At 49.4% G+C, this 17,289-nt stretch overlaps 1 protein-coding gene across 1 annotated transcript; it reads right to left on the bottom strand.

Annotated features, from left to right (window-relative positions):
* Window positions 1–86: 86 nt before the first annotated feature.
* On the bottom strand, window positions 87–17,279 carry SHE (Src homology 2 domain containing E). Its single transcript, XM_006095097.2, has 6 exons — window positions 16,777–17,279; window positions 14,564–14,690; window positions 5,077–5,382; window positions 2,549–2,705; window positions 2,006–2,125; window positions 87–693 (listed from the first exon to the last, which is right to left on the bottom strand). The coding sequence occupies exons 1-6, from the start codon at window positions 17,275–17,277 to the stop codon at window positions 507–509; spliced, it is 1,398 nt and encodes a 465-aa protein (XP_006095159.1). The 5' UTR covers window positions 17,278–17,279; the 3' UTR covers window positions 87–506.
* Window positions 17,280–17,289: the final 10 nt, after the last annotated feature.

Raw genomic sequence — 17,289 nt, 5'->3', positions numbered from 1 at the left:
TGAGAAAGACAGCTTTCCCTAAGGTCCACTGTTCACTTATTCTTTCTGTTCAGCCTTTTGTCCAAAAGGGGTCTGATAGCATTTGCTCTCCTGTTCCGCCCGATCATTTTTATGTAAAAGCTAAGTGCACTTTTATTGGTTTGTTTGGAGACCAGGTAACCCAGGTAAAAATTAGCACAATTTCTGGAGAACTTTAATATTCCTGGACTCCTGACTTACCTTGGCTGAGGGTCATACCCAAATAGAACACCCCACTCTAGAGAGGGGAGGCACCTGGCATGAGCCATTTCTCGTTGTAGGACTACTTAGCAGGGAGAAAGGGGACAGGTCAGCGACCAAGTGTCATGAAATGGATTCGAGCCCAAAGACGTTTTGACTTCTCAATGGAGACCCCCACCTCCTACCAATTATTGTGGCGCAGTCCAGCCTTGCCCCCGAGGTGCTGGGTGGGTGCTGATGCCCTCTCAGGTGTGAGAGGCCCGGCCAGGGCTTGTGGCGGCTGAACCTTAGTGCAGCTTGTTGTGCACGGGGTAGAGTAAGGTCATGTGTTCTGCCCCCTTGAAAGGCAACTTCTCATTGGAATAATAGTGTACCACCTCAGGGATGCTGTCGAAGACGGCGCTGGTCTGGTTCAGTGTGTACTTGTTGTCTTTGGTCTGAGCCACTATGATGTGGACACATCCTTGACTAGTCCTGGAATGAAACAAATCAAGGAGGAGACATGAATGAGCGAGCAAGGGGACCCCTCCTCACTGAAAATAACCCCGGTCAGATTCACAGGTGCCCAGGTTCTCATCCATGCCCGGAATTGTTATAAACAAACACAGCCCTCAATAAACATGTCCTTGAGTTGTTTATCCTTAGTGCACACAAGTCATCAGGCACCAGACAAAAACAAACAAACAAACAAACAAACAAACAAACAAACATCCAGTCCCTCCTGGTCCTCAAATTGCCAAACTAGTGTGCTTCAGCCCAAGTATGAGACCACTAAGGTGAAGTTTAAACTCATATTCTTCATCATGGCTAAAAGGACACGTATAAGGTTTCCTCCTTCTTTCCTCCCCAAAGAATACATCAACAACAACAACAACAACAACAACAACAACAATAATCAAACTGTTTCCTCACCCCACTCCATCTCAATCTGGAAAGACTGCTCCTGGCTGTATCTAATGACAGCTGGCACTGAAGGCTCAAAGATCTAATCCGAGAGCACCAGTTTCAGGAACGGCAAAGCTATTCCTGGTATTGTATATCTGGTGGCCTCTCCCGTTTTCTGAGCCATATTGCTCCAACACCCTCCCGCCCCAGCCTCTTTCCCCTCCAGCCTGATTGTTTCAGCTGCAGGGACTCAGCTTCCGCAGGAAGGAAATGCTGTTAGGGTGCTTGACAATGATCCTCCAATATAGCACCACTGAACTCGCGGAGCAGTGAGAATTTCCATGATTCCAGCTCCACCAGGCCGACCAGGCAAAAATGAACGCTCTGTGTAGAGCCAGCCAGCGGAGGAATAGCGAGTCAGCGTTTCCTTCTCCGCTAGAAGAAGCTGGTATCAAAACGGCACTTGGCATGTGAACAATCAAGGGATCTGATTTATTAAAGTCCCAAAGCACTAGGGAACGAAAGAAAAATGACTGGATTATCCTGTCGGATAGTATTCTTTTTATCAGGAGTTATTTCTCTGGCGAGAGGACCTACTTTAGGTTGGGTAATGTAAGGTACACGTTGACTAACGGACAATGACAACAACATAGGACCCTCATTATCATAAGAGATATCGAGGCATTCACCCCCAACCCCGTCTGCATTCTAATTAGAGCATTTCATATTCTGTTGTCCAAGCAAACGCATTTTACTATGTGGCAATACATGCCCCTGTGGGACTACCTTGAAATGATATCTCTTTTTTGTCTGGTCATCTACCCATGATAGGAAAGACGGTCAACTCCCCCCCCCCCCGCCCCCATCCAAATGGGAGAGCCCATGAGGCTGCCACACTTACTTTAGTGCAATGGAGTACCTACTGGTCCCTGACTCACTATTTCGAACCAGGTAACCAGCTTCTTTGCAGGGTTGGAGCCGACTCTCAGCCTCAGCACGGGTGATGGCACCATGATACCAACTGAAAAACGGGGTAGGGGTGGGGGGAGACACCACGGGCGTCAAAACAGAAATCCAGGCAGGGCCTCACTCCATAAAGCGTTATTTGAAATGCACTTCTGGCAGGAACTCCACAGCCTGAACTAGATCCCGCCTCACATTTAGCACAGACACGATGCAGCTCCGGGTAAGCCTGGATCACAAAACCCATCCATCACAGGAGAGGGAGCGACCAGGGCAGTGTCGTCATCCATCCAGGAGATGAAATTTAAAATCAGGCTCCCGGGATGCAGTAACTTTCCATTCCGTACAAGTGCCCTGGGCTTTGAAAGTGGGTTTTCATTAATGAGCCCCACCCAGACAGGTACTCACGCGCCATAATAACCGTGTAAAATAGGCCAGTGTGCTCCCTCCACCCCCAGGCTATGCTGGGCAGGAGACTCACGGCTGCTTCTCCAGCGGCAGGGCCGGGTCCACGCGCTCCCCCTCGCCGTGGTCAGACAGCGCCGGCTTCAAGATCTTTTGGGTCCAGCTCTTCTGCCGGTGGTGCTGCCTCGCGGGCTCCTCCTTCACGGAAGGTCGCTCAGAGCCTTCAAACTGAACTGGAAGGACGGCTCCATTTAGCATCAGAGGCCACGGAGGTGGCCCACCGTGAGCCCCAAAGAACGAGCCCTCCTGATCGGTCTCCCTCCCCCTAAAGCGAGCGAATGCCCTGGGACATCTGGTCACACGGGAGCATCCGCACGCAGACAGCTACTTTCTCTGCGAGATATTCATCGGCGTGGAGCAGTTTTAGAACAGGAAAGAAAACCACTGTAATATAGTTCAGCATGTAACGTTAGAAAAAACTCTCCGTGGTCGTATATTTAGATGAAAAGACTACACATAGTTCCAGGGGAGGACTCCTGTAAGGTCTGTATCACTCCACGAAAATCAACTGAACAGCTTTTTACCACGAAATAATAAACAAAAAGAAAAATCAAATGCGAAACAGAGTAACTACTGAATGGTGCCTCACAGAGGCCATGACGTGTAGCCCAGCTAGAGGATAATGAGAGAAAAGGAGCAGCACTTAGCACCGTAGCAGGTGCCCAATAGAGATGTGTGAACGGCAAGACGAAAGGAAAACTCAAACGGACCTGAAGGTTTGCTATCAAATGTGTTACCTTCCGTGTTCACCCTTTACATTAACTAGACTTTCCTTTTTAATTCTCATGCCAGGATATTTTTCCCCTTGATTTTGGGGAGTGTGGGAAGGAGGGGAGGGGGGGAGAGAGATACAGTGAATGGTTGCCTCCTGCACAGGCCCTAACCGGGGCGGGGGATTGAACCTGCAACGCAGGTATGAGCCCTTGACCGGAATTGAACCCGAGAGTCAATTGACACTCTAACCACTGAGCCACGCTGGCCAGGGCCATTAACTACACTTTTTAAAAAAATATGTTTTTATTGATTTCAGAGAAGAAGGGAGAGATAGAAACATCAACGATGAGACAGAATCACTGATTAGCTGCCTCCTGCATGCCCCACAATGGGATCAAGCCCGCAACCCGGGCATGTGCCCTTGACCGGAATCGAACCTGGGACCCTTCAGTCCGTAGGCAGACGCTCTATCCACTGAGTCACGCTGGCCAGGGCCATTAACTACACTTTTAATCGCAAACTTGGCTTAGCTGTTGGAGGGAAAAGACATCCCTAGCTTTACAAATCAAAGGCAAAAGAAATTATGTGGTCAGCCAAGTAGAAAAACTGTGTCCCGAGAGAAGCAGGAGGGTGAATTACCTTTAATAACTACTGACAACCTATCACCTTCCTTGTAAGTTATTTTAAAAATTCTTATTTAAAGAACTGATTCCTGCCCCTACCGGTTTGGCTCAGTGGATAGAGCATCGGCCTGCGGACTCAAGGGTCCCAGGTTCGATTCCGGTCAAGGGCATGTACCTTGGTTGCAGGCACAGCCTCAGTGGGGAGTGTGCAGGAGGCAGCTGATCAATGTTTCTCTCTCATCGATGTTTCTAACTCTCTATCCCTCTCCCTTCCTCTCTGTAAAAAATCAATAAAAAATATATTAAAAAAAAAAAAAGAACTGATTCCTGTAGGAGGAATTCTGACAAGAAGAGAGAATAAAAAAGCTAGCTTCACCCCACTTTCCAACCACCTCTACCTGTAATTCACCTGCCCCAGTGCTGGCAGTTTATAAATAGGGACTCTAACAGGTGTGAGGAGGAGCACCAAGGAGAGTGAGAAAAGCTGCTCCCAAGGAGAAGCTTCAGTGGTGATCAGATAAGGTTTTCCAATAGTCACTTAAGGCTTTTCCAGGAGATGTGCAACTGGGAAGAGAGAGGAAAATAAAATGCCCAGAAGGATGAAGGAGAATTGCAATAGTAAGGGCTCTTCTTCAGTCCTGGCCTTCCCACCAGGCCCGATTCTTCTTTCCCCACCAAATTCCTCGGAAAGAGACTTGTGCCCTGACTGGTTTGGCTCAGTGGATGGAGCGTTGGCCTGTGGACTGAAAGGTCCCAGGTTCGATTCTGGTCAAGGGCATGTACCATGGTTGCGGGCACATCCCCAGTAGGGAGTGTGCAGGAGGCAGCTGATCGAGTTGCTCTCTCATTGATGTTTCTAACTCTCTATCCCTCTCCCTTCCTCTCTGTAAAAAATCAATAAAATATATTTTTAAAAAAAGAGAGACTTGCAATTGAGGAAGTAAACAACGTGGCATTTGCCCAGTGGGCGCAGCTTTCCCAGCGGGGCAGCAAAGAGCGCAGGGATGCGCCCCCTCACCTGACAGGCCCCTGCCTGACAGCGCCCCGACCTGACAGAGCCCCCGCCTGACAGCGCCCCCGCCTGACAGGCCCCTGCCTGACAGCGCCCCCGCCTGACAGCGCCCCCGCCTGACAGCGCCCTCACCTGACACGCCCCCACCTGACAGCGCCCTCACCTGACAGCGCCCTCACCTGACAGCGCCCTCACCTGACAGCGCCCGCACGATCTGCTCCTTCTTCCACTCCCAGGGCTGCTCGTACTCAGCCGCCGGCCTCTCGTCGTCCTGCGGCAGCCGGCCGTGGGCGTCGGGGGGCCGCGCCTTCCGCTCGGGACCCCCGTCGGCCGGCTCGTAGGGCGTGTCGTACAGCTGCGGCGGCTTCCCCAGCAGGTCCTTGGAGCTCCGTCTCCGGGCCAGCGCCTCCGGCTTCACGCCCGGCTCCCCCGGCTCACAGGGGCTGTCGAGCAGCTGCAGGGCCTTCACCAGGGGATCTTTGGATCCTCGGCGTCTGATTTCTGAAAAACACGCAGCGCACACAACACCTTGAGAGAAGAGTGCCGTGGAAGCCTGGAAATTAACCGAGTTGCCTTTCCCCTCCGGCTGGGCTGTCGATGTGGTCGAGGGGGCAGAGGCCGCCAGCACTGCTCCTAAGGGCTGCAGGGAGGAGCCTATATCCTCCCGCCAGGAGCCGAGCCAGGTCATGGGACCAGGTCGCCGGATCAGGGGTCACGTCTGAAGACAGGTGTGCGCTGGGGGCCACCTGCAGTCTGGGAGGACAGACGTGGCCTCGGGGCAACCTGCTCACATGTTCCTGACCCCGTGTTGGCTCCGAGTACAATTTACCTGCAGAGTTTTTACTTGTTGTCAGGAGGTCAAAGCATTTTAATAAAAATCAGCAGAGTGTTTACTATATTCAAAGCATTGGGCATTAGACATAGTCTTGACTTGTAGGTGGTTTCAATTATAATGGGGGAAGCCAGACACATTCACAAATGACACGTTAACAGGCTAACAATTGCAGGATAAATAAAAGTAAAAGAGGTGTCACGGGGAAAAACAAAAACAATGATCAAACAGCTAACATTGATCGATCGTGTGCTATGCATTCAGCACTATCCCAATCCCATTCTCATTTTCCTAGCCGCCCTGTGAGATGGGGACTGTCAGCCCCCCAACATCACAGAAGAGAAAACCGAAGCACCGAGAGCTTAAGGAAACTGCCCAAACCATTTTAAGTGGCAGAGCCTGGATTCCAAAACAGGAAGTTGGGCTCCGGGAGCCATACTCTTCACCACGGCTTTTGGATGGACTCCAAGTAGAAGAGAAATGGAAGATGAGCCGACTCTGATAGAGAAGGTCATTTCCAGTGGAGGAAGCTGCAGGAGGGAAGATATGGCGGTGGCAACCATAAAGGGCTCGTTCCCAGAAAGGGGAGCTGAGAGATAAGTTCAAAGGACAGAGGCCAGGAGAGGAGAGAGGCAGTGGGAGAAGCAGCCAGAAGAGTAAGCAGGCCCGGGCACCAAAGTGTAGAAAGGCCAGGATGCAATGAAAAATGGTTACACATTTTTTTTTTAAACTAGTAGTAACAGTTACATTTCTGTTTTGTTGGGAGGTAACGCCAACACAGTGTACAGGACGGAATAAGCCAGAACGGTATGGTCTGGGCTTCGACAAAGAAGTCTGGGAAGGAGCGATCAGGTAAGAAATGGATGCAAAAAACCTGATGCAAATCAATCAGCCGCCAGCTAACCAGCCAGCCACCGAGGGGAGGAATCAGCAGTATCTGGTGACGGACCAGCGTGGAGCCCAGAGGCCTTGGCAGGTAGAGTTAATGTCTAAGGTCTGGACAACCAGAGCTGGGATGTAGGCCAACAGAAGCAGTAGGTGGTTCTTCTAAATGCCCATCAAGGAAGCTTTCTTTTTAAAAAATATATATATATTTTATTGATTTTTCACAGAGAGGAAGGGAGAGAGATAGTTAGAAACATCGATGAGAAAGGAACATTGATCAGCTGCCTCCTGCACCCCCCCCACTGGGGATGTGCCCACAACCAAGGTACATGCCCTTGACCGGAATCGAACCTGGGACCTTTCAGTCTGCAGGCCGACGCTCTATCCACTGAGCCAAACCGGTTAGGGCAAGGAAGCTTTCCATCTGTCCACTTGGTCATGGTCAAGGAGGACCTTTCTAAACACAAACATCTCATCTCATCACTCAACACCCCTTTAGCTCTCACCTGTCCACTTATAAGGTACAAACTGCTCAGCAGGGCATGGGAGGCCTTCTGGGACCAGGTCACGGTCTCCCTCCCCAGCTTCTTCTCTCACCACCACCCTGCCCCGTCCCTCTGCAACCTGATTCTTTGTTCCAACCAAATGGAACTTGTGAAATTCCATGAGCACCACACTGCCTTATTCCCACTAGTGTCCAGGGTGGTCTTCCATCCTTTGAAATCTAACCTAGCATCTCCCCCTCCAATTCCCCACCTCTCCCAGGTGCTGTCACTTGGCCAATCCACTCTCACCTTGTACTTCTCCCACTGTATGGATTGGTTTGTTCTTGTGTCTGTATTTCCAATTTGGTGGCGACTTCCAGGGCGGGGACCACCACCGTCCTGTTGATTTTTGTAGGACACCCAGTTGTGCTAAATAATAATCGGATGGATGGGAGGAGAGACAGAGAGGAAGGAGCTCTAGAATCTTCAATAAGGTGACAATACGGATCTGGAGTTCAGCCGAGAGATGGAGGTCAGAGTTATGCATCGAGGAGGTACTTGCAAATGGACTGTTGTTAGTCCTGGGAGAATGGAAGCAATCACCAGAGGAAAGGAGGCGGGTTGAAAAGAGGATCCTCAGAAGGATCTGGGACTTCGTCAGTGAAGAGTGAATGGAAGACGAGGTGCCAGCAGAGAAGACTGAGGAGGAGTGGTCATGTGAGGAGGAAGAGGATCACAAGACTGCAAGGCCATAGGAGCAAAGGAGAATGGGCACAGTGACACTATGGAGATGCATCATTGACTCTACTAGCGAGGAAAGACTTCTTCTTTTGATTGATTTCAGAGAAGGAAGGGAGAGAGAGAGAGATAGAAACATCAGTGATGAGAATCATCCATTGGCTGCCTCCTGCACAACCCCCACTGGGGGTCAAGCCTGCAACCTGGTCATGTGCCTTGACCGGGAATCGAACCCGGACCTTCTGGTTCATAGGTCAATGCTCAACCACCGAGCCACGCCGGCCAGGCACCCGGGAACAACTTCTTTAACAAGGAAAGGACAACAGATGAAACGTTCAAGGGAAAAGTTATTCAAATCAGGACTCTAAATTAGAAAGGACAACATTTATTAATAGGGTGAGGTTATAATTCTGCTGGCTAGGGGTCCCTGCCTGCAGTTCACTGGAATCACGTGGGAGTTTTCACACCCACTGAGGCCTGGGTCCCATCAGCAGAGGACCCAATTCAATCGGTCTGGGGTCTGACCCGGGAGTTAGAGGTGCAAAAGCCCCCCCAGGTGATTCTAACGAGAGGCTAAGCCTGAGCAGCACTCCCACACCTCCTGGTCCCCCTGGTCCCTCTGTTTTCCTGCTCTCCAGCCCTCGTGCCATCGCTAGCCCCAAAGAGCAGGGTTCCCCTGTATCGAAAGCCTCCGCACCAGAACAGGCGCGCTCGACGGTCCCCGCCCCCAGGCCAGGAACGGGGCCTGGGGTTGTCTGAGGTCCCTGCATCTCCAGTCCAAGCCTCTTGACTTTTAATCCCACAGCTTTTTTTTCTTCGTAGCTTATTCTAGATGGAGTTATGGAAAATAAGAAACAAAAACACACTCTGCTCTCGGTTCAATTAAGATAAGGCTGAAGTTTTTTTTTTTTTTAAAGAGAAAACACAAAGGAGTGCCTAGGATGGATTTAGAATTTTAAAGTTTCTGATGTAAACCTGTTTGCCCTCAGTTTAGTCTGGCACCAGCTGGGGTAACCTTTCCCAAGGCTCGTGCCTCGATTCTGTCTCAGTTGAGATAAATGGAAAACGAGTTGATTCCAACCTTCAGACAGACGTCATACGCCTAAGAAAATGTCAATACATTTGTGTGAAAGCGGCGCACAGCGATTAGAACGCCGAGTTGTTATCACACACGTCTGCGTCTTCACTTTTGAGACGCGGTCCTGGCACTTCTATTTCAGGCAGCCTGTGTGCACGGAGCTCTGGGAAAAACACCGGCAAGCAGACCACCGGGGATGTTCCTTCCCGAGACGGTCCTGGGATTGGGCAAAATCTGCAAAGCAGTACCATCTTTCCAAACAATGTTTAATTAAGGGGGTGGGGGTGGGGAAAGGGCTTGAGCACAGGGCCCCTCCGCCCCCTCCAGGGGAGTAACCTTCCAGGCCCTTCCAACACCTGGCTGCCCCCAGCCAGAGGCGCCATAGAAACAGAAACAATCGCGGGGCTGCAAGCCGACCCTTCCTGCAGGGAGAATAGCCCCTGACGTGCAGAGCTGGCTCCGAGAGGAAACGAGCCTGAGAAGGAGGAAACGGCCAGAGGAAGCTACGCCCTGGCTTTGCCGATAGAGGCCATTTACATGGCAGACAACAGAATGCGGCCAACGGGCGGCAGATAAACACCCATCTGCAGCTGAAACCCAGGCCTGACCTGCACCAGCTCCCAAGGTGGCGTGGAACAGAATGTGGGCTGACATCTTCCCTTCCCAACGCTGGCTCGACAGAAGTAGGCCACTTACATTTAAAAGCCTAGCAGGCGACGAAGACTTCCTTTTACTAAGTTAATTGTAGTCGGGACGTGTTATTCCTCCAATTGTCCGGAATTCTCTTTGAAAATGGAATCCTCTGGAGCAGCGGTTCTCGACCTTCTGGCCCTTTAAATACCGTTCCTCCTGTGGTGACCCCAACCGTAACATGATTTTCGTTGCTACTTCATAACTGTCATGTTGCTACTGTGATGAATCGTCATGTTAATATCTGACATGCAGGATGGTCTTAGGCGACCCCTGTGAAAGGGTCGTTCGACCGCCAAAGGGGTCGGGACCCACAGGTTGAGAACCGCTGCTCTGGAGTGTCTAAAGAATGGCTGTATTCATTGTGTATGCATGCACTAGCCTGTTATACCCGGTATCTCAGTGAAGCTCATAATGGAGTTAGAGAAGTGTTATCCCATTTTCACGGGTGGGTAAACTGAGGCTGTGCAGCAGTCAACCAGAGCTTCCTCTATCATTCCTTACTTTAAGCCCCAAAGATCTCATGTAAAACGTGAGTTACGATTTCTATAATGCACCTTTCTATAGTGCACCTTTTCCCCCAATTCATAATTTAGCCTGTGCCAGCCTAAACTTAGAGCCTCATAGAATCAGAAAAAAGGGTTCCCTCCCGCACGAAATCGAACCTGACACCGGATGACACGCCAACCAACTGAGCCACACTGGCCAGGGCTGGCAGGTAACGTTTTTTACTTACATCTTTTATCAGTGCTCGAGCTTTTGATTTAAAATGACTTTAACGTTTTCTGAACAAAAGCAGATGTAACTCAGAAGCCCTGAAATTTAAGTTTAACAAGGAAAGTAGAGACAAATTATATAAATAAAAAATAGTCTTCTATTTATACATTTTTAATTATGGTTAAATTTTTAAATGGAGACCTGAACAATGAGATTCTCCTTTAGATTTCACTATTTAAACAAACCAACAAAACCATTTGGAGGCGAAAAAACACATTTTAAACCACCTGCGACTGCAGCTCTGTAACGACAACCAATGGTTGCTGAGTGACCCGGGGACTCCACTCTGACGCTGCATAATTTGGACAAGTTATCGAATCTTTCTGAACCTTGGTTTCCTCAACTGTAACACAGAGAATTCTAACACCCACTTCTTAGGGTTGTAGGATTTAGTGAGGCAATTTAGCAAGCTTGGCACCTAGCAAGCACTCAACTTGTGTGATACCAGCTGCGGAAGGAATTTTTTTTTTATTTTTATTTTTTACAGAGAGGAAGGGAGAGGGATAGAGAGTTAGAAACATCGATGAGAGAGAAACATCTATCAGCTGCCTCCTGCATACTCCCTACTGGGGATGTGCCCGCAACCAAGGTACATGCCCTTGACCGGAATCGAACATGGGACCCTTGAGTCCGAAGGCTGACGCTCTATCCACTGAGCCAAACCGGTTAGGGCAGGAATGTTTTGTTAAATCCTCACCTGAGGATAGTTTTTCCATTGATTTTTTTTTTTTTTTAAAGAGAGTGGCGGGGAGTGAGGAGGCGGGTAGAGAGAGAGAGAGAGAGAGAGAGAGAGAGAGAAAGAAACATCAATGTGAGAGAGACACATCGATTGGTTGCCTCCCACATGCGCTCCCATGGGGCAGGATCGAGCCTGCTACTGAAGTACACACCCTTGACCAGGAATAGAACCCGAGACCCTTAGGTCCACGGCTGACGCTCTAACCACTGTGCAACCGGCCAGGGCTGTGGAAGGACTTATGACACTGAATGACAGCTGTCTTAGGGAGCTTGTAAAGACCCTTTTAATGCTGACGTTTTAATTTGGTGGCTAAATCCCATAATGCTAAACGATACAGAATATTTCTACTAAATATTTAGCTGCAATGATTCTGCTAATTTAGCAGCACAACGAAGAAGTTTGTACTATTATTGCCTCGTATTCATAGTCATATCTTTTTATGAGCAATCCTCTGAATAAATATAAGCAAGAATTTATTCATAGATTGATACAGCCTTAGCCTTTAAAAGTTAAGAGCAAAGTCTTGGCAGGGATCCAGGGAGCCTGGGTCCCAGGGATTTGGCCTCAGGAAAAGTACTAATGCCTCTTAATTTGTTTCTTCCTCTGTTCCCTGAGGCAGATGATGATTCTCATTCTCCGCCTCCTGGCACTCACCACTTTTCAATGACATGTTTTCTTCTGCATCGGTGTTAGGTCTGTCAGCCCCTGGGGCTGTGAGGGCCACAAGGACGAGGGTCAGTGGGTCTTGTTCCCTGTATGCCCAGATCCCAGCACGGGGCCTGGCACACGGTAAAGAAATATTGGTTGGCTGTTATAACACCAGGAACAGCGTTCTATACACCCAAGATACTGTTAAAATCAGACATGTTCCCACTTCACAGTCATTAAAAAGGCAGGTCAGAGGTTGGGAGCTCCACAGTGAAACCATTCATTAGTAATATCTCCTTCTGCTACCGAAATGCGGACACAAACTAAAAAGAAATCCCTAACGTTCCCCAAGAAATATGGGACATTTCTGAACTTGGACTTGACAACAAATCACACAAGGAACAAACTGAACAAAAAAGGTAAAAGGTTTTTTTTTTTTTTAAAAAAAAAACACCAGGCAGCAAATCTTTTATTCCCGGCTTCCGATAAACTCACTTCCTGTTATTCTGCCCAGCTGTGTAACCTGCGGGTAGAATAAGAGGTATACTCTCTACACTGACTGAGGAAGTGCTTTTTGATATATATTTTAAGTGAAGAAACTTTAACATTCATCAATATATATTTTTGCAAAAGCACAGAAAAGGTCGAATAATTTTTAAAAGTAATTTAAATTTTTGATAGATTTGAATTTAGTCTCCAACTGAATATATTAATTTCCCATTCCTAAATGAATTCATTCACACACACGAGCCTGGAATTGACAAATGCTTACATATTTAATGCCAGCTATTATTATTGTTACATTTATTCATGTTGGACAACTCTGACTTTTCACTCTAACCCTCTCTGTGAGTGAATGGAAAGACGCCTTACTGATGAATACGGTTAAGTGCTTTTGCACGCAGCACTTCATATTTCTTGGGGCAACCTGGTATAGGGAGCAGACGGCCCCATCTGGAGTGGGAAGATCTGAGTTCTAATTTCTGCTCTGTCACTTACAAAGTCTTGGGAGCTTAGGCAAGTCAGAATCTCCTTGATCCTGCATCAAGGGGCTGGTACTGGAGTTTTGCGGGGATTATATGGAGAACAAAAGATATGCTCATTTTTAAAAAGCACAGCACTTTCCCTATAATCAGTGTGGCCCCACGAATAAACAGCGGGGCTAGAACAGATAAACTGCTTATTCCAAAGAGAAAGAAGTAAAACCCAAAAGACAAAGGAAGGTGAATAAAAAGGAAACATTTTTTCTTAGACTATCTTTTTCCTCAATTTTATGTGAAAGTAAATCTTTTCCCCTATTTCTCTCAAGCCTCCGATATTTTTTAAAACTCTGACTAACTTCGTTTTCACTTCCTTTCATTCACAGATTTCATGAGAGGTCACAGTCCAGTGACCTTCAGGGTCACAGCCTGGCCGGGGTACACCCTCCCCAGCCCCGGCCTTATCTCTGCAAGCAGAGCGCAGGAAACAGCAGTGCCTTCCTGTGGCAGCTCGTTTGCATTTGGGAGCCTGTCTTGACCCTTCCAGGGGGAGCTGAGAGCACCCCCACTTCTGCCCCCAGCGGGTCTCGGCCGACCGGGCGTTGCGTTCGTTACCCTCTGCTCAACTCCTCCCAGGCTTTGCTCGTGGAGCCCGAGTTGGACAGCTTTTCAATCTGCTTTTACACAGAAGAGACCCGTCTCCTGTGTGACCAACTATTCAGGCACCAAACGCACGACACTCAAACCAGGCTCCTTGGAGTCCGCACTCGGAAACTTCATTTCTCATTACGGATTCAAGCGTGTGGAAGGGAAATTAGGCGAGTAAATAACTTACTCTAAAGTTCACAAATAAAACGAAATCATTAGTAAATATATCTTTTTAAAGTACTGTTTACACCAGTTTAAGGGATTTGTGAATAAAAGGGGAAAAGTTTGATACCAAAAGTGACAGGGGGATTGCTCAGCTCCTAAGTTGGAATGGTTCCAACTTGAGAAGTTACAAGGTTGTCAACTGGTTTTAGGAGGTTTGCCTTGAATGGCGTGGCTCATGCCAGTGATTGGGAATCATTCCTTAGTTATTAAGCATTTTGCTCCAATGTTGGAGAGCTTGTGGAGAAACCAATGTTCTGTAATACAGAGGACACCGTCACTTTGTGCCTTTTGACAACTTAAAACCCTTTAGGGATGTATTCGTCTCTTGGTGCAGATTTATGACTCCCAAGATAGATGTTAGAGCTCTGAAAGTGGTCAATCTTAACACTGAAGATCACATTCTGAGCAGATCTGCAAACTCACTATGAAAGAGTGTCATGTTACACAGGATTAGAAAAACTTTAAAGACCCCTTAAATTCTAAAACGGAAGGATGCAAACTATACAGGAAGTTAACTAGACATTTGACTTTCGTGTTTTTGTTGTTGTTAAACCTCATCTGAGGGTATTTTTCCCATTGCTTTTGCTGAGAGAGTGGGAGGGAGGGAGAGAGGGGTAGAGTGGGGGAGGGGAAGAGAGAGAAGCGTGGATGTGAGAGAGCCACATCCACTGGTTGCCTCCTGCAGGCAGCCCCATCTGGGGGCAGGAGCAGAGCCACCGTCCAGGTATGTGCCTTGACCGGGAATCGAACCCTTGGGCGCACGGACCGACACTGACACCTGAGCCACACCGGCCAGGGCTTGACTTTCGTTTTGAGTCTAATTTCTGTTCCTTCCACTCAGCATGACCTGGTTAAATGGCTTCATTCCTCTTCCCTAAACAGAGAGTGGTTACTGTTTTACACACTCCAAGCGAGTGTGAGAGGTCTGCCCCCACTGAACAACTCCCGGCTACGGACCTGTTATCATCTGCTGTGCGTCATAGGGTTCCATGTAGCCGTCGTTCTCGCCTACCCTCTCCGCATCCCGCTGACCTTTTGTCCGTTTGGCATCATACGGGTCAGCATAGTCTTCTAAAATGATGACCTGTTAAAGAAGCAGAGGATTATCCTATGCCAGAATGGCAGTGGCAGCAAAGTGTCTACTGACAACCTGCTGATCTGAAAAGACATCAAAATCTCTAGTTCTGGGTAGCTTTTGCACTTGATCCTGTTATCCACCGAGCTGCACAAACATCTGATTTTTTTGTAGTATAACTGGTTGTCAGCAATTCGTCTAAACTCCGCTGATCCCCACGACTCTTTTCACCTCCTTTTCTTTCCCTAAGCAATAGAGCATTTACTTGCTGGGTTAAAGGGTGGCAGGGGTGGGGTCTATAGAGCATAAAAAAAATGCTGGTCTACCACCTTCCCCATGATCTGGTCTTTTTAATGCCAGCAAAATGAGCAAATCATGGTCAGTCAGCCAATCACCCAGGCACTGCTGCATGTCCGCGAGCACTGGCTAGGGAATCAAAATAAGACCAAGACCTGCTTCTTGTCTTTCAAGGAATTTGTAACAGCTCTAAAGGGACAGGCTTTATAATAAGAAATAGGTCAGAACTAAACACCCTTGTGGGCGTTCTAGGTTCAATAATTCACAGGCAGACTTGTTCTCTGAGGCTACCATCAGACAGAGTTTTGATCAGCGTTTGTGTCAGAAAGCACCTATTCTTCTGAAAATACCAAGGGGTCTGCAAAGGTGGTGTGTGTGCCACAGTTCTGCTCGGCAGCAGCTGTGTGACAGACAACGTGGGAGGTCAAGCAAGAAGCCCCTTCCCGGGGAAGAAGCCTGCTCCACAATCTTTGATTACATTCTCCAAAGAGTTCACGGAGAAGGACCACTGGAGCTGGCGGGGAGAACGGAGATACACAGCGAGAAGTGAGGAGGAGAGGACGCCTGCGTAGGAGCCCTCCACTTGGGAGGAGACGGCCTAAGAAACTCCGACATCTAGAAGTGATGACCACGAAAACACCCAGGCAACCGCTGCTGGGGACTCGGATTAACCACTCCCTCCCTGACTGTATTCTTCTGACTGCCCACCATGTGAACTACACCCCTGAAGCATAGAGAGGAACAGGAAGTGTGATGGGCGGCCCAGGGCTGCAAGGTGCATCCGATCTAGTCAGTCAGGTAGACCACGCCTATTCGGACCAGCTGGGGCCTTGGCAGTCCCGTGCCTGGCGCAAGGTAGGCATGCTGCAAACACTTGTGCAAAGAATGAATGGAGGAACGGGTGGAAGGACCCAACGCAGACATGCGTGGTCTGCTCCTCCGGCTCCTGACTCCATTCAGGTGGGCAGCATGTTGGAAGCCGGGGCCAGAGAAAATTTAAGTTCCCACGGCAGAAAGCGGTCATCCGGGCTGGAGCCCGAAAGGCCCTGTGAGCTCCTCTCTCTCCCCACTTCACACAGAAGAGTGAATTTAAAACAAACACCCAACTCATCTCTGTCAAAACGGAGTGAGTCTCTTTACTAGTTCCCGCATCTGTCATTTCCTGGAGAGCGTTCTTTGTTCCATTCTCTCTAGCCCCCTGCAGAGCCCTGTGCCCCTTCTCCTCTCTGGCTGCTGCACAGCCAACGGTCATGGGCTGAATGAAAGGGTTGTAAGCTTGGGGAGCTGGTAAGCTTGGAGAAACCCTTTCTGAGGTGGGGCTTCCAATCTGGGAGGTGGGCTGGGCTGGGCTGGCCAACCCCTCTCTGGACCTTTGAAAACCATGCTTACAAGTTTGGAGGCCACCATTCCTTATGCTCAAGAGAAATTAAAGCTAGACACAGTCTAGCTTTGCAGCCCTCCCTGGATTCCAAAATTAAAATAGACCACCGCCTATAAGGGGGCCAAACTGAACAAAGCAGGAACGTTTCATTCCATTCCTCATCTACGCTGCTAACAAAATTAAACGCAGGGCACATTTCTGCAACGTTCCCCATCCCTAGAATGAGGATTTTTTTTTCCAAGATGAAAAAACGAATGGTTTAGAACAGTCACCTAGAAGTCACCAAATGCTAGAGGGGGAAACACATCCTTCCCGTCTCTGAAGCAGAAGGAACTCTATCTAGGGGTTCGCAGGGTCGCTGTCCTCTCCCACGGGGAGAGGTGGGGAGAGGTGGCCCGGGGGAGACTGGATTCCTACCGTGTCTTGCTGCTTAATAATCTTGCCCTTGTCCAGTTCGGGGCCCAGGGAGGAAGGGGATGAGGACGCGGAGGAAGAGCTGCTGCTGCTGCTGCTGCTACTGCTGCTGCTGCTACTGGGGTAGCTGCTCTTCCCATTCTTCTCCTGAGTGTCCACCTTGATGAGCCTGTTGATGTAGGTGCTGCAGCCCGAGCTCTTGGCCGCGCCCCGGTGCGGCTCCTCGTCGGTGGTCCGGGAGTTCTTGCGGCTCTTGCCCGCGGCGGCCTGGATCAGCCCCTGCAGGCTCTCGCGGGACAGCCGGCTGTCCTTGGGGGGAGCCAGGCCGGCCCTGCCGCCCCCCAGCTCGGCCACCGAGTTCTTGCGGCCCTTGCCCGCGGGGGGGACCGCGCCGCCCGCCTCGGAGTTCTTGCGGGGTTTGCCGCCGCCGCCGCCGGGCTTGGCCCGCTCCGACACGGTCTTCAGGTTCAGGGGGGACCTCCTTGAACCCACTTTGGCCGCCATGAGGGGGCCTGG

The sequence above is a fragment of the Myotis lucifugus genome, unplaced genomic scaffold, assembly GCF_000147115.1.
Source record: "Myotis lucifugus unplaced genomic scaffold, Myoluc2.0 scaffold_151, whole genome shotgun sequence".
In the NCBI taxonomy this organism is placed as follows: domain Eukaryota; kingdom Metazoa; phylum Chordata; class Mammalia; order Chiroptera; family Vespertilionidae; genus Myotis; species Myotis lucifugus.
This window is presented reverse-complemented; position numbering and strand designations above follow the sequence as displayed.